General features: G+C 34.8%; 3 protein-coding genes across 5 annotated transcripts in view; 2 read left to right on the forward strand and 1 right to left on the reverse strand.

Moving 5' to 3' along the window:
* The first annotated feature begins 603 nt into the window (after positions 1-603).
* Positions 604-6,480, forward strand: LOC127938562 (methyl-CpG-binding domain protein 3-like). Of its 2 annotated transcripts, none has more exons than XM_052535271.1 (7): positions 604-755; positions 1,846-2,002; positions 2,078-2,215; positions 2,790-2,880; positions 2,957-3,134; positions 4,251-4,397; positions 5,068-6,480. In XM_052535271.1, the coding sequence occupies exons 1-6, from the start codon at positions 742-744 to the stop codon at positions 4,393-4,395; spliced, it is 723 nt and encodes a 240-aa protein (XP_052391231.1). In that variant the 5' UTR covers positions 604-741; the 3' UTR covers positions 4,396-4,397; positions 5,068-6,480. The 2 variants fall into 2 exon arrangements, with proteins under 2 accessions (XP_052391231.1, XP_052391222.1); XM_052535262.1 differs by having other exon boundaries at positions 634-851.
* A 521-nt stretch (positions 6,481-7,001) lies between these two features.
* On the forward strand, positions 7,002-14,453 carry LOC127938571 (RNA-binding protein MEX3B-like). Of its 2 annotated transcripts, none has more exons than XM_052535291.1 (3): positions 7,002-7,362; positions 7,818-8,312; positions 11,169-14,453. In XM_052535291.1, exons 2-3 carry the CDS (start codon positions 7,862-7,864, stop codon positions 12,452-12,454), a joined length of 1,737 nt encoding a protein of 578 aa, XP_052391251.1. In that variant the 5' UTR covers positions 7,002-7,362; positions 7,818-7,861; the 3' UTR covers positions 12,455-14,453. The 2 variants fall into 2 exon arrangements, with proteins under 2 accessions (XP_052391251.1, XP_052391245.1); XM_052535285.1 differs by having other exon boundaries at positions 7,003-7,357.
* A 7,942-nt stretch (positions 14,454-22,395) lies between these two features.
* Positions 22,396-25,400, reverse strand: part of LOC127938585 (protein unc-13 homolog A) — a 45,833-nt gene continuing 42,828 nt past the window's right edge. The window contains exons 40-41 of the mRNA XM_052535299.1: positions 25,205-25,364; positions 22,396-23,147 (exon numbers count right to left, since the gene is read on the reverse strand). Coding sequence (XP_052391259.1) covers positions 22,856-23,147; positions 25,205-25,364 — 452 coding nt within the window. The 3' untranslated portion in view covers positions 22,396-22,855. The remainder of the gene's footprint in view (positions 23,148-25,204; positions 25,365-25,400) is intronic.

The following is a 25,400-nucleotide window of genomic DNA, read 5'->3' on the forward strand; positions in this document are numbered from 1 at the left end:
ATTTTTTATGATCACTGTTTTATACAAATGCATGAGTTTCCTATATATGTGTTTTTACATTAGCATGGTTCCTATTTTGGTATCACTGATATGCATTTTATATATGTATACATTTTTATTGTAATTTAAAAAAACAATGAACACAAAAAATAGAAATATTTCCTTGGCAACTAGTTGAAATAAAATGCATTTTAAGTGTCTTATTTTATTATTACATTAATTTATTTTTAGATTTATTTAAATATATATATATATATATATATATATATATATATATATATATATATATATATATATATATATATTACTTAAATTGGTCACTAAATATATAATGTCAGATATTTAATTAACTGTTTTTAACAAATTATATACTTTAAAAGTTTTTGCGTCTTTTTCATGATCGGAATAAACTTTCTTGATACGGCGAGTCGATTCTGACTGAACAGAAAGATCCGATTCTACGAGTCACCTTCCATAACTCAACTTTGTTAGACAACAATCGACTACAGACCTCCCTAGAATTACAGAAAATATGTTTTCAGCTTTTTTACTTTTAAATATTTGATTTTTAATGATTTTTGTTGTATTTATCCCGTCCGCGGATGAATGAACTGCGAGTGAACTCGGTTCACGGAGTCTTGATTCAGATGTTCGAGCGGTGAGCGGATCGAGAGCAGCGCCAGCGCCGTCTTTAACCCTAAACATCCACAGCTTTTCCTCCAGAGATACTCCGGGAGAAACATGGAGAGGAAAAGGTGGGAGTGCTCGGCTCTCCCAAATGGTTGGAAAAGGGAAGAAGTGACCAGAAAGTCGGGCTTGTCCGCGGGGAAAAGTGATGTCTATTATTTTAGGTACTGCAGCGGGATTAGCCGGAGACCAGCGAGCCGAGACTGACAAAAAACTGCATTTATATATTAGTTAACAATCTCTATTCCGACTTCAATAGGCTAAATGAGTATTCTAGTACGTTATTATTCCAGATTAGTGTTGTTTGTCGTGAAACTAATAGAGTTTTGGCGTCTCGTGCGCGTTAGCACTGAGCGCTAATCCGCGCTAGCAGTCATGCTAACTCATTGTTTTGGTTCTGTTGATCTAGTTTAACTATTGGTCTATTCTAGTTTAAACTGAATAGAATATTTCCTTGTAGTCTGACTATTGTTTATATTCGAGTCTGCAGTATATTAATAATAAAAAAGTCTAATTTAATCGAATATCATTGGTAAATGATGCAGCGGCTGCAAAAGTTGAATTAATAAGGAATCTGTCATTATTAATAATATATTATTTATCAAGAGAGTAGCTGGATGAGCCTAAATATTCAGTTTATGCTATATAGATACTGTCACTTTACTTCAGTTTTTAGGGGTATTTCTATTATTTATCATTATACACACTGCTGTTCAAAAGTTTGGGATCAGTGAGAATTGTGATGTGTTTTAAAGAAGCCTCTTCTGCTCATCAAGGCTACATTTATTTGATCAAAAATAGAGAAAATTATTGAAATATTATAAACATTATTTCAAAAACATTAAACAGCTGTTTTCTATGTTAATATATATTAAAGTGTAATTTATTTCTGTGATGCAAATTCATTCATTACTCCAGTATTCATGTATGTATGTATATATATATATAATATATATATATATATATATATATATATATATATATATATATATATATATATATATATGTTTTTATTATATTTGTAACATGCAAAATGTATATGCATATCTATATTTCTTGTTTAACACTAGAATTATTTCTAGAACATGGGTTTTGTTGGGTTGTAGCTGTTATTTTAGACAATAAGGAATATTTCTTGATCTTTCCTTTCGCTCTCAGTCCAACAGGGAAGAAGTTTCGGAGTAAACCACAGCTGGCCCGGTATCTGGGGAACTCCATGGATCTCAGCTCCTTTGATTTCCGCACGGGGAAGATGATTATGAGCAAGCTGAATAAGAACAGACAGCGGCTTCGGCACGATCCCAGTCAGAGCAAGGTACACGCGTCCGGCCGGATGAAGCGCTCTTGTGCTGTCTGTTAGTAATGTGTGTGTCTGGATGTCTGTTTTCAGGGTAAACCGGATCTGAACACGTCACTGCCGGTCCGACAGACGGCGTCTATCTTCAAACAGCCCGTCACTAAGGTCACGAATCATCCTAGCAACAAGGTTAAGACGGACACTCAGAAAGCTGTCGAGCAGCCCAGACAGGTACACATCACATCTGCTGCAGATGTGCACTTACGAGACATTACTCTCAACTTTGGGGTCGCTAAGATTTTTATAATGGTCTTTGAAAGTCTCTTCTGCTCACTGAAGCTGCATTTATTTGATTTTAATAAAATCTGTAAAATTGGGAAATTATAAAAATTTTAAATAACTGTTTTCTGTGTGAATCTGTGTTAAAATGTAATTTATTTCTGTGATGCTCCGCTGTATTTCCAGCATCATTCCTCCAGTCTTCAGTGTCACATGATCTTCAGAAATCAGAATAATATGATGATTTATCTGCTTGAGAAACATTTCTGATTATTATCAATGTTGAACACAGTTGTGCTGCACAATATTTCCACACACACACACACACACACACACACAAAAAAAAAGTTGTTGTTTCAAGCAGACTTTCATACTTGGTCAGCAAAAAACACAACAAACTTTAATGATATAGATAGACCTCTGATAATGACTGTAGCTGTCGAGCTCCAAAAATATAAAAAAAGAAGCATAAAACATCCCTCCAGTCCGTTAGATCCAATGATGCAAACATGCATTTATTTCACAGCTGTTCTGGGAGAAGAAGCTGAGTGGACTCAACACGTATGATATCGCCGAGGAGCTGGTGAAGACCATGGATCTTCCTAAAGGAGTGCAAGGTGAGCACGGAGGAGCATCTCTCATACACACTGAATGAAGGGAAGTGGTTAGACTGAACGGTGTTTGAATGCGCAGGTGTGGGTCCGGGATACACGGATAAGACGCTGCTCTCGGCTCTAGCGAGCGCCCTGCACACCAGCTCGGCTCCCATCACCGGTCAGCTGTCGTCCGCGGTGGAGAAGAACCCCGGGGTCTGGCTCAACACCACACAGCCTCTGTGCAAAGCCTTCATGGTGACGGACGAAGACATCAGGTACGAGCAGACACTGTTGTAGTGAAGCAGGATCACTAGAAACTCTAGCTAAACTGGCAACTAAAGAGAAGTTTTGTCATATTATGAGTCTTTTAAAACATATGTGGAAATGCTGTTTTCTGTGAGTTTAATGTCACATCCAGTGTAGGTTATTACTTCCCCCCCCATCATTCAGTTACAGTCTCTGATTCGTTAAACACATTTTCTTGTTCTAATATTTAGGATTTTTTTTTTTGTCTAATCTAGGGTTATTATAGTTTACAAAAACTATATCCATAAAAAAATATAAATATTTTAGCTAGCCTAATTTTATTTTAGCAACATTTCTAATTTTCACTTGGTTTATAAAAACTATATAGATTAATAATAGATTCTTATTTAGTTGGAGTTTTTTTTTATTATTTTAGCACTTCAAATTAAAAATAAACTATATAGACAAGTTTAATTTGAATTACTGAAATAAAAACTAAACTACAACTAAACAAAAACTATAGACAAATGAGTTTAATTTGAAGTGCTAATATAATCAAAGGTAAACTACAATTAAATAAAAAATATAAACTATATAGACAAAAAATACTTAATTTGAAGTGCTAAACTACAAAAATAAAACTATACAGACAAAAAAAAATACTTCATTAGAAGTGCTAAAATAATGATAACTAAACTACAAATAAATAAAAAACAATATCTATATAAACAAATACGTTTAATATGAAGTGCTGAAATAATGAAAGCTAAACTACAATTAGATAGAAAAAAATATATAGCCAAAAAACTTAATTTGAAGTGCTAAAATCAAAACCAACTTACAAATATAAAAAAAAAATCTATATACAGTTTAATTTTAAGTTACTAAAATAACAAAGTAGACAGAAAAAAAATAACGAAAACCCATTAAAATTAGTAATATTTTAACTATAAAGAAGTGAAAACTAAAGTGTAATACAGATCATTAGTAGTATATCAGAAATAGTCTGGTCTGACCTGACGTCTCGAGGGGTTCCTGTGCTTTTGGATGATTTTAGCTCCAGTTTGTCACAGTAGAATAGTGAAGGTTTAGTGAAGATGAGCGGTATCTGAATGCTTGATTGAGACGCTCTGCGTGGTCCACAGGAAGCAGGAGGATCTGGTGTACAGCGTGAGGAAGAGGCTGGAGGAAGCGCTCATGGCAGACATGCTCGCACACATCGAGGAAGTCTCCACTGAGTCCAGATCTCTGAAGGAAGAGTCCAGCGACGAGGAAACTGAGTCCGTTTAGCTGTAAGAGAAAGACTGATGATTCTTCATTTAACCAGGAGGAGAAATAACCACTATATTAACTACACTCTTTCTTTAAATACTGTTTTTGAACGATACATTTTTTATTTCTTTTTTTTCAGTTTAGGGCATTTGGGACTTAAATGCATACAATATTAAGGAAAAATCTAATTTGCAGTTATGCTTAGAACAAAAGAAGCATATTTTTTATTAATTTGATATTTATGTGTACTATAAAAAAAAAAAAGTTTTTCTATTTTGCCAAATCATAGTCTCTCATGAGTTTTTATACAATGTTACAAATACATGTAGTATCTCGGGAACATTTTGGTTTGTGATAACTGGAACAAATAAGCTGCTCAATTTCTTTTCTGGTAAGTGCATTAAATATCAGAAAAATCCCCTTTGCAATCATCTTCAAAACAAGCATATTTTTTGTTAATTTGGTGTATGTGTATTCAGAAATTATGCGTTTTCATTTGAAATGTTTTTAGTTGTTTCCCCAATGCTGCTGTGCTTAATCTCAGATCAAGCGTTTCAGAAAACAGATTGTGATCGAATGCAACCGTGCTTTAAACTATAACTTCAAGGCTATGATCAGATCTTTATTGAAGGCCACGTAACGCTTTGAAGAAGATCTTTGATAGTAATGCGTTCGTCTCTGTGTCTGCAGGAATGAGATCGATCTGGACCACGGTTTTCTTCCTCTTCAAACCCAAAGACTTGAGCTGATCTCTATGCAGAAACTCTCCTGCTGTGAATCTTTGTTTTACTCTAACATTTTATAAAACTAAACTCACTGTTTTCCTGGCTTTTCTGTATTTGTGTACAGTGCCTTTAATGTTTGGCTCCATCATGTCCGTGAGGTTTGGGTTTGTCCACAAGTCCAGGTTGTTTTCTTTTATTCAGGCATCGTAAGTTAAGTTTTGCACTTGTCTTTTTTTTTTATATATATATATATATATTTACAAACGAAAACCATGTTTTTATGAACGATTATGGAAATAATCTACTATTAGTACATATTGGTTTGCAATGGCTGGTACAAACAAGGTGCTCGATTCTTCCTGGTTGCTTTCTATTTTAGCTTTTGTTACAGTGCTATTTGATATAATATGTGTCTCTGGATTACAAAAGCAGTCTTGAGTCTCTGGGATATATTTGTAGTAATAGCCAGGTATACATTGTATGGGTCACAATTAATAATTTTTCTTTTATGCCAAAAATCATTAGGATATTAAGTAAAAATCATGTTCCATGAGGATATTTAGTAAATCTCCTACTGTAAATATCAAAACTTAATGTTTGATTAGTAATATGCATTGCTAAGAGCTTAATTTGAACAACTTTAAAGATGAATTTCTCAATATTTCGATTTTTTTGCTCCCTCAGATTCCAGATTTTCAAATAGTTGTATCTCAAACAAATATTGTCCTCCGAACAAACCACACATCACTGGAGAGATGATTTATTCATATTTCAGAGGATGCATATATATCAATTTTGACACTTAAGACTTCAGGTTTTGTGCTCCAGGGTCACATATAAGCTCTTACATTGGTGCTTTTAGGTTTTTGTATTCGTGAATCTATCCATGCATGGCTGATATCAGTGAATATTGGAAGAAATGGACAGTTTTCCAATATTTGTGGAGTTATATTTCAATGACATGAGATTGGATCAAGCTGTTTGTGTTGCTGTTTGAAGTTGGTACATGTGTCATTATTCACTGATGCATCATGGGATATTATTATGGACTGAACACTTACAGCACAGAAATCTGCAGGATATGCATCTGTTCATCCAGTGTTTGTTCGGTCAGTAGATGGCTTGTTTTTCATTTACACTAATTCTTCATATACCCAGGATTGAATTTAATATATGACTGACTCATACTGACTTTATTTTGTTTTCCCGTCACGAATGATTGCACTGTGCAGTCGTATTTGAGAAAAGCAGGAGAGGTGTTTGTGTGTTGCCCTTTATTTGCAAGAAATCTTAGATATTTTTGAGTATACAAACCTTGTAGCGGAGAGACACATTATTTTGTAAACTTGGAAAATAAAAGACTTTCAACAAATGTCAACATATTCATTTTTTTCTTTTAATGCAAATATCAGCATTTGATAAAAAAACAACAAAAAGCTAATGTTGAGTCTCAAACCTTTTTCACCAATTAATGTTCATATTTAAATATTTACAAATGTAGTAGTTTTTATCAAATATTTGTGATATAAATAGTAAATATATTCATGGATTTATATATTTATATATATATATATATATATATATATAGTAGTCAACATTTGAAGTGGATCAAAAGCTTTAAATACCATTAAATAAAATGTTTATTAATACATACATATGCTTTTCTATATAAATGTTTTAAAACTGATTTAATAGTCAATAGTTAAACATTTTTATAAAATAAACTTGAAGGACTCAGATATAATTTATTAATGAAAAAATATATATATATAAACGGAATCATTAAAATCATATAGATTGAGTTTATACAGGATAATTATAATGGAAATATATTATTGTAATAAGCATTTACTTGTAAAGAAATAATCGGAACAGAAGCGCAGCACGTGGCCTTTGAACCCTTTGTTGTGCGCCGGGTGACGTCAGCGCGGGGAGAGAGAGAGAGAGACACAGCACAGCACACACAGACAGACAAAGACGGCGGACCGGGAGAACGCGCTATTAACCCTCTCTAGCGTTCCAAGCGTGAAAACAACCGGTGAAACAATGATCAGACCGCGCGCGTGAGCGGTGCCGAGGCGGGACGCGTGATTCCAACGCGCGCCGGAGTTTGATTTTGACCGCGAATGCTTTTAAAACGAGTCTTTACCTTCAACGCCCCCAAACACTTAGCAGCTCCGCTAGCGGCTAGCCGTCATCACATCTCCCTCATCCGCCAGAAAACAGCAGACACGAGCGGCGCGGGAACACGTGAGGTGAGGTAACTTACTGCCACTGTATTTACCGCTTGTCCGTGCTAGCTTCTTGTCTGCCGGTTTCCGTTAACGCCCGGGATTGTCCGCGTGGTGCGCGGATGAGATCTACAAACAAAGGCGACAATGTGACCGATCGTCTCCGGTTAGCAGCGCGGCTAACAACACTTCACTTTCAACTCTAATATCTCCGTTTAAACTCACGATTCAACCGATCGGGAGCCGCGGACGCGTGTGTCAAGCTCCCGCCGCGAGCTCTGCGTAATAACGGCCACTTTACCCGCGCTTTGTGAGGCTAAAGAGCGGCTGAAACAAAGACAAAAGGGACGCGACACATGGAGTGCTAGAAAACAAGAAGCACACTCGCTTTAGCGCACTGTAGTGTGCACTTAGAAGCGTTTCTAGATGGTTTGTGGTTACTTCTCAATGTGTTTGATTGTTTTCATTGTGTCTTTTCTTCTAGGAAGCGCGCTCGGTTCGGTGTCTGATGCGCACGCGGGGACGACTATGCCTAGCCCGTTGTTTCACCCTGACATCATGGATCACGAGATGGTTGTGAGCAGCACCGGACCGTCCGGCGGGGTCACCGAGCACGAGCCCCGGGGCGAGGACCGTCAGGAGGCGCTGCGCTTCGCTCTGGATCAGCTGTCACTCATAACGATGGACGAGGTCGACTGTCTGGACGGGACCGCGCCCGGTGAGAACTGTAACGGAGGAGGAGGATACGTCGACCTGCAGATCCTCGATCACACCAACGGCTCCCGGGAATCACCCGACTCCTGCTCGCCTTCTCCGGAGTACTACGGCTCGGGAGGCGGCGGCGGATATCACATGGCCGGCCCGCACTCCTCCATCCTCGGGGAACAAAGCTCGGTGCTCCGCAAGAGGAGCGTCAACATGACCGAGTGCGTCCCGGTGCCCACGTCAGAGCATGTGGCCGAGATCGTCGGCAGACAAGGTAACTCGACTTTAATATTCACCAAAACATCATAAACAATAATATAACATGCTTCTGGTTACGATTCTTTGTGATCCACGAGATGATAAACAAATACAGAGTAGAAAAATAAGTGAGTTTTTAATATTATGTTTTGAGAGATGATAAACAATAAATGCAAAGCATTTGAACAATTGTAAAGCATTGCATATAGTTATTTGTGATCAAATATGAACGTTTTAAAACCATGTCCCAAAAAATCCAATGCATTCGAACAATAGGAAATCATCGCGAGTATTTATGTGCCCTCAAAATACGAAATCATGTTCTTAAAAGATAAATAAATGCACTGCATTTGAACAATATGAAAGCACTTTGCGTGCAAAATATGAAAATTTAATGATCTTAGTTTCAAGGAGAATGAATGCAATGCATTTGAACAATAGAAATGATTTCAAGTACTTATTTCCGTGATCGATTTTAGTGTTTTAATATTATGTTCCAACAAATGCAACGCAAATTGTTCTTAAGACAAATAAATGCAGTGCATTTGAACAATATAAAAGCATTTACCTGCAAAACATGGAAATGTTATACAATTCTTATTCAAGCGTCATAAACAATGAATGCAATGCATTTGAATAAAGTTATTTGCGTGCAAAATATTAACTAGTGTTCCAAAATTTGGAAAACGACCAATGCAGGTGAACAAAAATAAGCATAACCTGACTGAGATCAGTCATGTGACATTGTTTACTAGCCAATTGCATTGAAAATGTTATTGTTTACCTGAATTCTGTTTGTTGAGATCATCAGGAGTGAATTGCATTGGAGCAATATGAAAATCGTTGCTTTAATAGTCTTGAGATTGCATGCAAAAGCTGTGATTTGAATATTCACTCCCACTTTCTGTTCCTAGACATCATAAACAAAGCAATGCAGTGTATCAGAACAATAAGCGCACTTTCTGAGCAGAAGTGAGCAGCCAGTTGCATTGTGCTTCTGCTGTTGTTGTTCTGGCACGCATGCATGGGTGTTTTCGTGCTTTTTGACGTTTAGACGGATTTTTGTCCTTCATGAACATCAGTGGTGTGGATGTGGGGGTGCAGGAGGGGTTTGGGAGGGGGTCTGTCGCTCTAAACCAGACAATAGAGACTCGCATCGACCGCTGCGGCTTCGCTGGCCTCCCGCCCATCTCTCTGTCTGCTAATTATCGATCTCTGATTGCATTTCGTTCAGGATCCGGAGTGTTACATGAACGCGCAGGGGTCATGTGAGGATATGAGTTATACAAGTATAGAGGCACGGGGGCGCGCACTACGGCTCTCTGCGCGGCGCATTTCAGCTCCAATGGACTTGTGTGTTACAAACCCGTGAGAAATAATCTCCAGTGATCGCGTTCCTGTAAAACAATCGTGATTTCTTCGAGCTTTGGCTGCCGCGGCATTGTTCTCTTTGTTTGAAATGCCATGTGTTCTGCCTCCCGCGATGACGTCACAGAGCGCGCGTCCATTGGCTGAATGAAGTGACCCGGATTTAAAGGAACAGTGCACCTCTGTCCGGCCGCACACTGACAAAAACAGCCGATGAATAAATAAAACATCTTTATTATCAATGCACGGGTACATTTTGAAGCATTTATAATGGTATACTTGCAGGCTTTATGTAACCTCATTATAAGCTTGTATGATAGTCACAGAAAGTGCCACTATTATTGAATTTAATTAATTTATCGTAGTTATTGTATTCAAGTATGTGCCAAAATATTCAACCTTTTTAAAATCCATGTAGTTTTATATAATTTCCTCAGAAACTATAGCATGCTACTGCTGGAACAACTTTTTGCATTATAACAACAAAGTAAATTGATTAATTAAAAATATTATACTTGCAGATATTAGAAACTCATTTATTTATTTGGGTAAAGACTTGTATAATAATAATGTATGATAATGGCTATTTAATTTGAATGTAATAATTTTTTTTTACATATGTCTGTCATTTTCCACTCAAACTTTCATTAAAATGTAGTGACAAGAATTTTATAGCTAGAGATATACCACGCTGTGTCTGAATTCTTTTACATAATTTTATTTCATTTTATTACAATATCAATAATTATACATTTACATTTGTCTGTCATCTTTTCTCTGTTTATAATTTCATATATAACTGTAGCAGATTCCCAAGTTTTAAAATTAAAAAAAGTAAATAAAATAACTGTTAAAATGTTTTTTTAAATATATTAGAAACTAGGTATTTATTTGTTTGTGCATTTAAATAATCGTCAAAGTCAGTATAATTTATTTTAATAAAATATTGGAATTAATATATTCAATAAATTAAGTATGCCAGTCATAATTTGCATTTTACTTTTGCTAGTTCATTTTCATTGGTCCTGTTGTCACAAATCATTTTTAAAAAGTACAGATATATAACATGTTGTCCTTAATTTTAAAATTAGCAAACTATAAAATAAAATAAAAAAGCTAATATTAGAATCAATGCTATGTTTATTTGGGTAAACACTTAAGATAATCAAAGATTTGTTAATAGTATTATCGACTAATTATAATCATTACATGTAAAAATAATGTTTACGTTTACATGTGCCATAATTTGCCTTTACTTTTTAATAAACTTTTTTTGCCCTTGCTACTTCATTTAAACTTTCCTGTGGTAGTACAATAGACCATGTCATGTCTCAACTCATTAAAATAATTTTAATCAATGTGCGCATTAGTTAAAAATGGTGTAATTTTATTGTAACTAGCATGATAATACCGAAACCATTTAAATTATTTATGCATTACAATACATATTTTTTGTCAGTTGTCGAATGTTTATTTTCTTAATGTTTTCTCTTGTTTTTTGCAGGTTGCAAGATCAAAGCTTTGCGTGCGAAAACAAACACCTACATCAAAACCCCCGTGAGAGGAGAAGAACCCGTGTTCATCGTGACGGGCCGCCGCGAGGATGTGGAAATGGCCAAACGCGAGATCATCTCAGCAGCCGAGCATTTCTCCATGATACGCGCCTCGCGTTGCAAAGCCGGCGCAAACGGCCCCGGATCGAGCGGCTCGCTTCCCGGACCTCCCAACCTCCCGGGACAGACCACCATCCAGGTCCGCGTTCCCTACCGTGTCGTGGGTCTAGTGGTGGGACCCAAAGGAGCCACGATCAAACGCATCCAGCAGCAGACGCACACCTACATCGTGACACCGAGCCGCGAGAAAGACCCCGTGTTCGAGGTCACAGGAATGCCAGAGAACGTCGACCGCGCACGAGAAGAAATCGAAACGCACATCACGCTGCGCACCGGCGCCTTCGTCGACCTCCAAACCGAAAATGACTTTCACAACAACGGGACGGATGTGAGTTTAGAGGGTCTCGGGTCTCTCGGTTTAAGCGGCGCGCTGTGGTCGCGTGCGACTCATTCAGCACCTCCGTCGCAGAAGCACCATTCGACACGCAAGATGTCTTCCGAATCGTTCTCGGCGACTCGACGGGTGGCAGACGGCAGCGGGAGCCCCACGAGCCCCTTTAGCACTAGCAGTGCCGGCGGGAGCTTCTCCTTCACAGGCGATTCGACTCCGAGCTTGCCTGCGACGTCGGAAGATTTGGGTTTTGAATTTGGCGCTGCGAATATATGGGCGCCGTTTCTAAATGGTGCGAAGCAGCAGCCAGCGCCACTGCAGACGGTCCGTCGCAACAGCAGCGGTCTCAGTGGCGGAGCCATAACCCCACGCCTCTCGCCCGACCCAGATCACCCGCTCGCCCGCCGGGCCCAAAGCGACCCTCTCAGTGCACTCTCCTGGCTCCAGACGGCCGCCGGCGGCAGCAGCAGCGCTGGAAGCAGCACCGGATACTCTTCCTGCTCGGCGTCGTCGCTCCCGGGTGGCTCGCCAACTGATTCAGAAGGCGGCGGAAGCGGAGGTGGAATCGCATCCACTATGTTAGGACGCCTCAAAGCGGGTGGCCTGGCAGGGATGGTGTCGCGGGACTGTTTTGTGTGCTGCGAGAGCGAGGTGACCGCTGCACTCGTCCCATGCGGCCACAACCTCTTCTGCATGGATTGCGCCGGGCAGATTTGCCAGTCGCAGGATCCCGAGTGTCCCGTTTGCCACACTCCTGCCACGCAGTGCATCCGCATCTTCTCTTAAACGAAGACTGCCTTGAGTAATTATTAGAAATGACACTATTCTGATTTATTGACAGTAATAATAATAATAATAACAATAACAACAGTGACTGTATTACACACTCAAGTACTTGTAAGACTGCGTCTTATCTTCAGCCATTCATATTCGGTGGGTTATTCTTCCATCATGCTTCCGACTTTTTCTACTCAACTTTTACGCTGCACTTTTTTCTAATGGTTTTTTCGTGTTGCCGATGCAGTCATTTTTTTAAATTATTTTTTTTGTTTAGTTTTTTATGCGAAAGCTGCGCTCATTTAGACCAAAACATGAGATACTTCTGTTTTATTATCGAACACATAATATTTATACGAATCGATATGCGACGATTCTAGTGGATGTAGGATCTGAAATAGCTAGAATAGTCCATGTTATGAATATCATTACCGTGAATTTTCTCGTTTGCCACACTACCTTAAAACATTCACGTGTCGGTTCATTCCTGCACTCCAGAAACAGGGTTGCTAGTATTTACAGAGGAGCTTTTATCTGTTACGATTTTTTAAATCAAATCGCATACTGAATAATCTTTCGAATGTTTAGTCGTGATTGTGTGCGAGAGCGACTGTGACACAGAAATGTATTTAACTGGAGTTTGCATCTGTCTTCCGGCCCTTTCGTTTACGATCGCACTTAGCTCCCCATCCGCTGCCTACGAATGAATCTGTAGCCCCGCCCAACGGTTTTTACGCGGCAAGCCATGCTTTCACACTCTAAAGGGCTTCTGGTTCCACACTACACTTCAGGTCGTCCTAATAAACAGGATGCTAGTCCGCGTGGCAGCTAAATCACCAGGGCTTCCGTACGATTTAGCACAAGCCGTTTTTTCCTCGAACGTGAGGGACTCTGACGTCTTAACGAGCGAGAATGTGTTTTGGTTTGTACAGGTTTCTTTCTCTAGACACTCGTTTAGACCTTTCTTTGGCGTGTCGAAAATTAAACGTGGCAAGATTCGAGCGCTAACGGTGCCTTGGTGGTGAAACTCACGGCCGGGAACGAAGATTGTGATGTAAACTCTCTCCGCTCTTCCAGTTTTAGTGATTTGTACGGAGAGCCGTGTCGAATCTGAGCCGCTCGTTTTCTTCTTTTCATCCCCAGACTTCGTTAAAAGCAGCGTTTAGTTAGTGTAACAGGCTGAAAGGTACAAGAAGCTAGTAGTTTTTTCGGTTGTGTGTATGTGAAATGTTTTGGTTGTGGCGATGAAGGTCATGTGAGTAGTGAAGAGTCGGATTGAAGTCGAACGGTTTTCTTTTCTTTTTCTTTCCTCAAACAGGGTTTGCTGAGGACGATCTCAGGCGGTTTTGCATTAGAACGACGTCAGACGCTGTTTTCCCATGATGCATTTGTGCCCTAAACTCGCTCTGCTTTTACTTCCGCTTTAATTCCTTTCTTACGCAGAACCAAAAGCAATTTCAATAACCGAATTTCAGGCCTAATTGTAAATATCCTCAATACAATCATTGCAATTAGTTTTCAAACGTATGACGTAAAAGGTTAATGTAGTTTTTAAAACGCGTATCGTTATTTGTAAGTTAAACTCTCTGCATGTCTTGAAGCCGCGAGGCATTAGCTAATAATTTTCTAAAAAGGAAAACACACAAAAAAAACTTTTTTACACATTTTATTTTTACAATTTCTTTGCTTATCTTGACAAATATCCCAGATTATAATGTGACCCTTTTATTACAGCAAATTTATCTTTATTTTCCATATTTCTGTTTCCTGTGTACAACATATAGGCAATTTATAACAAAATGAGAAAAAATTATTGAAGAAAATTTAAAATTGAAATATATTTTATTTGAAAGTTTATGGACCTTTTAACCGTGAGCTGGAACAATTGTATACACGTATAATTTGAGCTGACTTGACGGTTATAAGAAATGTATCAAGAGTTTTATTTTTTATGCTTCTTTAATAAAATCTTGTTTTGGTTTTTGTTTTTGTACTGTAAAACAATAAACCTTTGTGTCCGTGTCTTCATTTCTGTAATATTAAAGCTTTGTTGAATGCATTTAGACAGAACGATGTTAAACATGTTAGTGTTGTTTTCATAACCATTTAACGTTAACGTCTTTTAATAACGTTCCCTAGTTTGTGATGTAAAACTTGCAGGGTTATTATAGCTAACTAAAACCAAAACCATGAAATTACTTTTGTAACTTGAATTTTAATTATAAAACTTATTTTATTTCAGCTAGTTGCCACAGAATTTCTTAAAATTAATTACTAGTTAAACAAAGTAAAACTTTTTTTAGTTTTAATAATGTTTTGTCTTTTTTTTATTAGTTTTTTTTAAACGTCTATTTAGTTTGTGTTCATTTTTTCAGTTTCATTAATTTTAGTACTTTCATTGCTTGAAATTTCATTGCTTTTATTATTATTATTATTATTATATTAATCTGATATCCTAGGTTGTTAATGACACAGCTTACACTAGTTTTTTTTATATAAAAAATTACATCTTTTCTGCTTGGTGCAGTTTTTCTTCTACTGTAGGAGCTTTATTCTAACCATGACATGGCATTTTTAACAGCATTTAATTATTTACGTTTATTTTAATGTAGGTATTTCTGAAAATGTTCATGTAAAAACATTTGATAAAAAATACAATAAAATAGTGGTTATGTAATGTACTTGAAACCATCATAAACAATTTTGAACAAAATCAAAAAAAATGTTTTTTCATGTTTTAACCTGATAAATGTCACCGTCCCGTATACGGGACGCCTAAATTTACTTCAATATATTACAATTATATCCTAATCTAATCATGACAAACTATACAGTATTGTTCAAAATAATAGCAGTACAATGTGACTAACCAGAATAATCAAGGTTTTTCGTATATTTTTTTATTGCTACGTGGCAAACAAGTTACCAGTAGGTTCAGTAGATTCTCAGAAAACAAATGAGACCCAGCATTCATGATATGCACGCTCTTAAGGCTGTGCAATTGGGCAAATAGTTGAATTAGTTGAAAGGGGTGTGTTCAAAAAAATAGCAGTGTGGCATTCAATCACTGAGGTCATCAATTTTGTGAAGAAACAGGTGTGAATCAGGTGGCCCCTATTTAAGGATGAAGCCAACACTTGTTGAACATGCATTTGAAAGCTGAGGAAAATGGGTCGTTCAAGACATTGTTCAGAAGAACAGCGTACTTTGATTAAAAAGTTGATTAGAGAGGGGAAAACCTATAAAGAGGTGCAAAAAATGATAGGCTGTTCAGCTAAAATGATCTCCAATGCCTTAAAATGGAGAGCAAAACCAGAGAGACGTGGAAGAAAACGGAAGACAACCATCAAAATGGATAGAAGAATAACCAGAATGGCAAAGGCTCAGCCAATGATCACCTCCAGGATGATCAAAGACAGTCTGGAGTTACCTGTAAGTACTGTGACAGTTAGAAGACGTCTGTGTGAAGCTAATCTATTTTCAAGAATCCCCCGCAAAGTCCCTCTGTTAAAAAAAAGGCATGTGCAGAAGAGGTTACAATTTGCCAAAGAACACATCAACTGGCCTAAAGAGAAATGGAGGAACATTTTGTGGACTGATGAGAGTAAAATTGTTCTTTTTGGGTCCAAGGGCCACAGGCAGTTTGTGAGACGACCCCCAAACTCTGAATTCAAGCCACAGTACACAGTGAAGACAGTGAAGCATGGAGGTGCAAGCATCATGATATGGGCATGTTTCTCCTACTATGGTGTTGGGCCTATTTATCGCATACCAGGGATCATGGATCAGTTTGCATATGTTAAAATACTTGAAGAGGTCATGTTGCCCTATGCTGAAGAGGACATGCCCTTGAAATGGTTGTTTCAACAAGACAATGACCCAAAACACACTAGTAAACGGGCAAAGTCTTGGTTCCAAACCAACAAAATTAATGTTATGGAGTGGCCAGCCCAATCTCCAGACCTTAATCCAATTGAGAACTTGTGGGGTGATATCAAAAATGCTGTTTCTGAAGCAAAACCAAGAAATGTGAATGAATTGTGGAATGTTGTTAAAGAATCATGGAGAGGAATAACAGCTGAGAGGTGCCACAAGTTGGTTGACTCCATGCCACACAGATGTCAAGCAGTTTTAAAAAACTGTGGTCATACAACTAAATATTAGTTTAGTGATTCACAGGATTGCTAAATCCCAGAAAAAAAAATGTTTGTACAAAATAGTTTTGAGTTTGTACAGTCAAAGGTAGACACTGCTATTTTTTTGAACACACCCCTTTCAACTAATTGCCCAATTGCACAGCCTTAAGAGCGTGCATATCATGAATGCTGGGTCTTGTTTGTTTTCTGAGAATCTACTGAACCTACTGGTAACTTGTTTGCCACGTAGCAATAAAAAATATACTAAAAACCTTGATTATTCTGGTTAGTCACATTGTACTGCTATTATTTTGAACAATACTGTATATCGTTGGAAAGGTCTAAGACTCCTAAATAGATATTTGACCACGTTTTGTTGTTAAGAAATTATGAAGGAACAGTAAAAGATTAATTTATAAAAAGAGTGCACCTCAAAACATATACATCATAACTGGAGTTCTGACCTTTGTTACAAAAAATCTATTCCGCTTCCTTTTTCCCTATCACATATTTTAGTAATCATCATAAATTATATATCATTTGAAAGCTTATATACTCCAAATTCATCTTATGAAAACCATTTTGAAATCGAACACTGCGTTACCATGGAAATCGTACTTTAAAATCTTTTAGCGTGGTCCTCCCCCTCAGTGGGAGGGGTCATATTCCAAATATATTACGGTCTTTTAGAATCAAAACTTTTCATAATCTTGACAAAATACATATCGTTGGAAAGGTCTGAGTCTCAAGATTCCATATTTGGTGGTTATTCTGTCATAGACATAATATTGAGAGAGAAATTGATACATTTGTGACAAACAAATGCATCCAAAAAATTCAATGGAGTTTCAATGGCCCCCGGTGGCTTTTTGTGGTATAACGCCTAAACAAAATTGCATATGAACCTACATTTTTTTCATATCAACTTCAAATTTGGAACACAACTTATTTAGACATATGGCTTTAATTTTATAGCAATTTTGGATTAAAACATATTTTATTAAATATTTATTTTATATAAAATATAATAAAAATAAAATAATAAACGTATTTACAGTAAATTTAAACTTCTATAACTTTTTTATGCTTTCATTTTTTTAAATGATTTCACTTCTGCAATAATCTGCAGATTGTCTTCTTTAAAAAGAGACCAACCTTTGGTCTGTATTCAAAAGCGTTTATGATTTATAACAATTTAAGTGTGAATAGTGTACTTCCACGTCTATGTTCAAAAATGGGGGTGACAGTTAAAAGGTTAAAGAATCAGAATCTTTCAAGAGTATCACTTCAGAAGAGTCTTTAAAATGTAGAATATTTAGAACATTCTTCAGATCCGTCATTTTTCATGACGCCACTTTCTGAATTAAACGAAACACGATCATGTGAGGTTTTTGGATGAATAGGGTCACATTATACAATAAGATTCAAAACCTTCATGATCCAACAATGAACATTTATTAATCTCAATGTTGATTTATAGATATACTATAGTGCTGTTTACCTATGATGGTTAATTTTATTATAAGTGTATTAATATAAACAATAATAGATTGCTTGACAAAAAGGACAATGTTTTTTTTTTAAAGAAACTTATCTGACCAATAATTGTTGTTTTTATCAACATATTTTGACTTTGGAAATGCTTTTAAAAAATTATATTAATATAACAATAATTGTTATTAAAATTAACCACATAAAAATATTGAAATAATTGAAATAATATAAAAATATTTAAATACATTTTCCAATATTTTGGCTTTGGAAGCACTGGTTTCCCACTTCTTTATTTAATTTTTTAATGGCTAATGCAATGGACAAAAAAAAAATGTCAAGGGACACGTTCTAAAATACAAATTTAAATAATATTACTAATTGCTCTGATTCTTTATGCATTCAAATAATTACAAAAATTGTCCAAAACAAAGATCTGTTTCATATTAATGCACAATATGTTACTATACATTTAGTTTCTCTTTCTAAAAAATGTACTCTATTTTGACAACAATCCATTTTTCCAATGATGACCTGGACATTTTATAATCAATAAATGTGATCAAGTTTGTAAATAAAGAAAAACAACATGTTGATGCGGGTGTTTCATAAAACAAGAAACGGAGTGGGTTGATAATTGTTTTAATAGGAAGCAAATGCTGCAGTAATCCACTATCATCCTCATTAAGAACAATCAAAATGATTAAAAATTAAACTAGAAACATCCCCAGTATAAAAACATCCGCTCATGAAACATTCACATCAGAGACGGTTCACAAGCTTTTCTTTTGGAAAATCAACAGTGAAGTCAATGGTCAGTAAGTGGCAGCTTAACATCGAGACCATCTACTGGCTTCCCATCATGCACAGGGGTTTTATTGAGAGGATGGACTGCACTACAGTGTCTGTGCTCATGCATGCATGCATATGAGCTTCTTCAAGCCCGTTTGTGCTTCGGCATGTGTGTGATCTGATGCCAAGGCTCGTGTGAATCAACATTCAATGGCTGTGCTGCGTCAGGCTTCGAGCGCAGAGATTTTAAAGCTAAATCTGAATACAACACAAAACATCAGAGATTAAATGATGCAATGTTAACAAGTAGCCAGCCCTGTTGATGTCAACTGTAATCTCAAACTATAATTAAAACATAATAAATTATAAAATACACAAAACAATTTATTTTAATTTATCTATAAAAAATTTATTAAATATTACATTTTTCAATTTAAATATTATTATTTATATTTTAATTAAATTTTATATAATTATATATATATATATTTTTTTTACTTGTATGATTTTAAAATATACCCGGCGAAGATGACATCAGCTGTAAAGTTGAAAATTTAATTAAAATAATTTGTACTTGAAAATAAAATAATATTTTCCTTTCTTAAAAATAATATATATATTATTTCAGAAGTGGTGCAAAAATTCTAAGACAAATTTATATCTATACATGTGTGTGTATGTATGTATGTATGTATATATATATATATATATATATATATATATATATATATATAATTTTTTTTTTTTTTTCAAGGTGACAGCTGTAAAGTTGTTACAGAATGAGCACAAAATCATAAAATTAAAAAAATTTAAAATAACATTTTTAAACCCGGTATGATGTTAACAAGTGCATGGCTTTGAAGATCGTTTTAGAGGCAGCACAAAATTATGAAGACAAACTTAGAAAATAGAATAAATCTTTTTTAGTGCACTGATGAATGATTGCGAATAACACGTGTATGAAGAAAGCAAATAATAGCAAGTAAACACTGCATCGTAAACGTGTGAAATCAGCTGAAATGACTAAGACAAAGACACTTAATAGCACAGTGGTTTAGTCTGAAGGACTGAAGCCCTGTTAGTCGGAGATCAGCTGATCATCCAGGAACAGATTCACTTAAAGGGATGTTCACCTCATGATCCAAACTAACTTTGGAACAAAAATAAAAGTGCCATAAAAGTCCATGTGACTAATAATAGTGAGCAGATCCTCACCTTATCGTGCACTGAAACAACCCGAGGGTGAATGATTGTTTTTGGGTGAATTATTCCTGTAATGCATCCACAAAGAGTTTGAGTCCAGCGTATTGCTCTAGAATTATGCATTATTGAAGAAGAGTCATAAAAAAGCAATAACACATTTCTGTTCTTATAATGCTGTCTGACTCGATGTCAGAAGCGCTCTCTCTGCAGCATCGGCAGCCAAAGAAATCATAAAAACACTGAAGTTAAATAAACATGAACTTAAACAAAATAAAAAAATAGTTTTATTTCAGGTAGTTGACAAGAAATCATTTCTCATATTCATTGAGTCCAACATATTCAACTTAAAATGAATGAAATCTACATTTAAATATTAAAAAACAGACATAACAGAAAATATAAAAATAACATCTAATTAAAAACATATTAACAAAAATTATAATTTTATCAATGATACTGAAATAATGGTTTCAAAAATGGTGCAAAATTATAAAAAAACTTTTACAATTAATTAAAAAAATTATTAAATATTTTGTTACTTCAAATTAAATATAAAAAACCTCAAACTTAATTTATTTTTCAGCGAGATGCCGACATTTTTATTTTTCTCTATTTCATTCAATTTAAGTTGATGTGCCAAAATAACTAAAACTTACATAAAAATGAATTAAAACTTGAAAAAAACGAATATAATAAAAACAATTCATTACGAAAACTTCTGTTACTTTAAATAAACTTCAACCGAAAAAATAAAACACACAAATATATATATATATATATATATATATATATATATATATATATATATATATATATAATATATAAATATTACATAATGTATAATATATATAAAAAAAATACTAATTATTTAAAAAAATTAAAAATGAAAATGAAAAACTGTAACTAATATTATAACTATATTAGCTCAATGATTCTATAACAGCGTCGACCTCAGACGTCATCAGAGACACTGAACGTGTGTTTTTTGGATCGTTTCGCTGCAAAACCAGCACTTCTGACATAGTAGCCTGTTAAAATATAATAACGTTATTAAGAGTATTTTGGATGCCGTGTAGTTGCAGAAAGGAAGGAAAGCCCCATAATGCACGGCGTGTGTTCTGCAGGGGAGGCACAGTGTAATAAAGAGTCATGTTCACATGCTGAAGACGAAGAGAACGAGAGCGACTCGACATGCAGAAACCAATCAAAGCCTGAGTCAGAAAACACAGGTGCACACACACAGATCTGCTTCTGGCTGACACAAGACGCAATGCATTGTGGGTGAGTGCATGTGAAGGCATTGTTTTTCATCATGAGGAGTCATTACATCATCTCAACACGATGGTCTGCAGCGTTCACGTCACGTCAGAACGAACAGTAAGTGTGTTAGTTTTACACACACACACACACACACACACACATATATAAAATCACCAAGCTCTAATCTGATTAATGCAACTACATAAAAAAAAGATATTAATAATAACAATATTAACGACTTTTTCTACAAAGCTGCACCAAAACTGTGTGCATTGTGAAAATGCTACACAAATAAATTTGTAATAAATTATTACTAAATAAAAAATATCGAACAAATTAAGAAACTATTACTATTGTAATATTTCACTGTAAAATAAAACAGTATTATTTGTGAAAAATAAATAATAATAATAGCATGTAATATATGTCATGTTGAATTTGTGTACATTCTGATTGGACGTGAACGCAGCCTTCAGCAGAATCGTGATCTCTGATTGGTCGGGAAACATTCTATGGACCAATCAGAAACCATGTGACATTAAATCAGCGTTGTGCTAAAGATTAGAGCTGTCTGAGAAACTTAAACACAGCCCATAAAGTGCAAAACAAAGTGTGTAGAATTAAATCTACAGTCTTCTCAGTCGAGGATCTGTGAACGAGAGAATTTCCAGATCCACCTGCTTCCATATTTCTGAGTGAAAACAGGATAATTCATGAGAAAAAAAGAAGAAATGAACATTTGATGTACTAAAATAACTACAGTTAAACAAAAAATTAATTATACCAAGATAAATAATAAAAATTACAAATTAATAAAAACTATATTATAGATAAAAGAAACTAAAAACTAAATAAATTGCCAAAACTTTTACTGGAATTAAAATGAAAACAAAATATAAAAATTAAAACTATAATTGTAAATTAATGACACTAAAATGATTTATTTTACACAAAATTATGAAGACAAACTTCATATATGTATATAAATAAAACCATAAAAACATTTGTTAATTTTTCAAATTTTTTAAAATATAAATTATAAAACATAATTAAATGTTACATTTAAAAACCACTTATCGTTTATTTCAGCTATTGGTCAAGTCAACCAATTAATATTTTAGAATATTGTTAATATTTTTATAATTCCATTTTATCGAGATTTTTTTTTTTTATATTTTCATTTTGTCATTTTGTTTTGCCATTAAAAAAAATAACGTCTATATAGTTTTCATTAATTTTATTTCAGTTTAACTTTAATTCTTTTGGTTTCAAGTTAGAATGAAACTGAAATAAAATGACATTAAAAAAACAAACAATAGAAATCATGAAAAACAACACCGATTATTAAAAAATTAACTGTGTATGATTTGACTCAAACTCATGATCTGTAATGGAAGTAAACAGGGTCGAGAAATATCTGTCCCTGCCGCACAAAAGCAGTTTAAGTCTCTGGGGTAGATCTGGGGTTTCTGTTTCGGTCTGTGCAGATGTGTCTGTCTGATCTTGGTTTACTCTGAGTCTGGGGGCTTCAGCTGCCCCTTCCCTCCTCGGCCGAGCGCTGGTCAGACTTCAGCTTGACGAACTCTTTGGCCACCTCGTCGTTGGATCGCTGCGAGAGGATGCGGAGCACGGTGAGCCCCGTCTCGTCCATGTGGATGCGTCTGCCGAGCGGGAGCCAGCAGGTGGCGCTGCTTCTGGACGTCAGCTCCTTCATCTGAAGCAGAGTCATCCCCACGGTCCGGTCCTCTCGAGCGAAACAGTAATCCTTCACACACACCTGCAGCTCGTAACCCTCGGGACCCAGCTCAGCGCCCAGCACACTACACACAGAACCACAGCACAAGACATGTGACCACTACACCTGTATACATCACCTGGAGCTGAAGAAATCATCTCTCCACTGATGTGAGGTTTGTTAGGATCGAACAATATCTGTCTGAGATACAACTATTAGAAAATCTGGAATCTGAGGGAGCAAAACAATCTAAATATTGAGAAAATCATCTTAGCAAAGTTCTTAGCAATGTATATTACTGATCAAACATTAAGTTTGATATATTTACGGTAGGAGATTTACTAAATATCTTCATGAACATGATCTTTACTTAATATCCTAATGATTTTTGGCATCAAAGAGAAATGTATCATTTTGACTCGTACAATGTATCGTTGGCTATTGCTACTTTTGTGCTGCAGGAAACAAATATAAAAAAAAAACTAAATCTAGTTTAACCCATATCCAGTTATCCTGTTCCTCATCTCACCATTTCAGTTGTATGTTCCTGCTATTATAGTATTTATTAATATTTAGAATTTTCTTGTGTTTACATTTTTAGTAATTTCTAATATATTTTTTATATTTCTATATAGTGTTTTTTTTTCCGTTTTAGTAAGTTTAGTACTTTAAGCTTAAAAAAAACTTACTGAATACTATATTTTCATTTTAGGTTATGGTGTATATTTTTTAAATGTTTTTATAATTAGTTTTTTTATTATTTATATATATTTCTATATAGTTTATTTTTTTCAGTTTTAGCAATTGTAATACTTTAATTCAAAAACATACTGAATATTATATGACATACGATGAAGTACTCATATTACTTAAAACTAAAATACTAAAATCATTTTATGTTTATTGTAATAAAGATGAAATACAATAAAATATAAATAATACAAGTAAGTAAAAGCAATGTACTGAATACTAGTGCTTCAGTTCTTCATCTAATATTTATATTTTATTGTTTTTCAGTTTTAGTTTTTAGCTAAATTAATGAAACTTATTTTTAGTCGTTTGTTTTAACTGACAACAACACATACACAATTTAATTTCTATAAAGTGAATCACTAGGCATTGCATTTAAATAAGTAAAAATTTTAATAAATAAATGAAAGGTAATTTTTATACAGTTAGGTTATAAAAACATGCCTTAATAAACTCATTTTAAAAAATCCATTAAAAGCTGTTAAAATGATAGAGATTAATTATTTTTCTGATCAATTATTCAGAAAATGTAAATAAATATGTATTTTTTTATGGTTGGGAAAATGCCTTTATAAATAATAACAATATAAACCCATTTAAAAAATCCATTACTAGCAATCAGAATTTTTTTGAGTAATTAATTACGGATTAATTAATCAGATTAATTCATTTATGATGAATGGAAATACTTGACATAACATTTATATAAAGAAAAAATATTATATATATATATATATATATATATATATATATATATATATATATATATACATACATAAATACATCATGAATAAATAAATATAAATATATGGCCTGCAAAATGCCTTCATAAATTAATAGCATTATAAACCCATTTTAAAAATCCATAAATAGCAGCAAAAATTATTCAGATAAATTAATTTTTTTACAAAAAAAGATAAGTATATGTATATTATATATTCATGGTCAGAAAAATGTCATCATAAATTATTGACATCATTATCACTTTTTGAAAATCCATTAATAGCAGACAAATAAATTACTATTTTTATTTTATTTTAATTATAAAAAAAAAAGTATAATCATTAAAAAATGTTTAATAAAATGTAAATAAGTAAATAAAACTAAACAATGTAATTTTATATTGCAATTATATATATATATTTAGGGAAACGGCTTCAAAAATGAACTGCATCATAAACCCATTTTGAAAATCCCTTAAGAAGCACAAAAAATATTCAGCTAAATTCATACCTTAGTCAACTATTTGACATAAAATTGAAATAAATAAAATAAGGGAACTATGCCTTCATAAAATAACAAATCATTGATAAAGGTGGCAAATATTGTCCTTTCATAAAAACAAAACGTGATGTTATGCAGAAGTTCAATCTGTTTCTGTTAAAAACCTACAACTGGAAGGATTCGTCGAACTTCGGAGACCAGCTGTTGTTCTTGGATTTGGTGGCAAACTTCCTCTTCTTGTCGCTGAGGTGCGGCCCGATGATGTAAACCTCCACGAAGGGCCGGAATATTCCCTGCGTCTGCCAGCGAAGCTCATTGGCTGCCACAACTGTCAATCAAACACATCATTAACATGATCCTGACA

This window comes from Carassius gibelio, chromosome A2, assembly GCF_023724105.1.
Source record: "Carassius gibelio isolate Cgi1373 ecotype wild population from Czech Republic chromosome A2, carGib1.2-hapl.c, whole genome shotgun sequence".
Classification (NCBI taxonomy): Eukaryota; Metazoa; Chordata; class Actinopteri; order Cypriniformes; family Cyprinidae; genus Carassius; species Carassius gibelio.

Bases quoted from the DNA above. Each gene is read 5' to 3' on its own strand.
- LOC127938562 (XM_052535262.1), top strand. From the start codon at position 742: ATGGAGAGGAAAAGGTGGGAGTGCTCGGCTCTCCCAAATGGTTGGAAA. The intron at 2,881-2,956 runs GTGAGCACGGAG...TTGAATGCGCAG, and splicing joins TCTTCCTAAAGGAGTGCAAG to GTGTGGGTCCGGGATACACG. The intron at 3,135-4,250 runs GTACGAGCAGAC...CGTGGTCCACAG, and splicing joins GTGACGGACGAAGACATCAG to GAAGCAGGAGGATCTGGTGT.
- LOC127938571 (XM_052535291.1), top strand. From the start codon at position 7,862: ATGCCTAGCCCGTTGTTTCACCCTGACATCATGGATCACGAGATGGTT. The intron at 8,313-11,168 runs GTAACTCGACTT...TGTTTTTTGCAG, and splicing joins CGAGATCGTCGGCAGACAAG to GTTGCAAGATCAAAGCTTTG.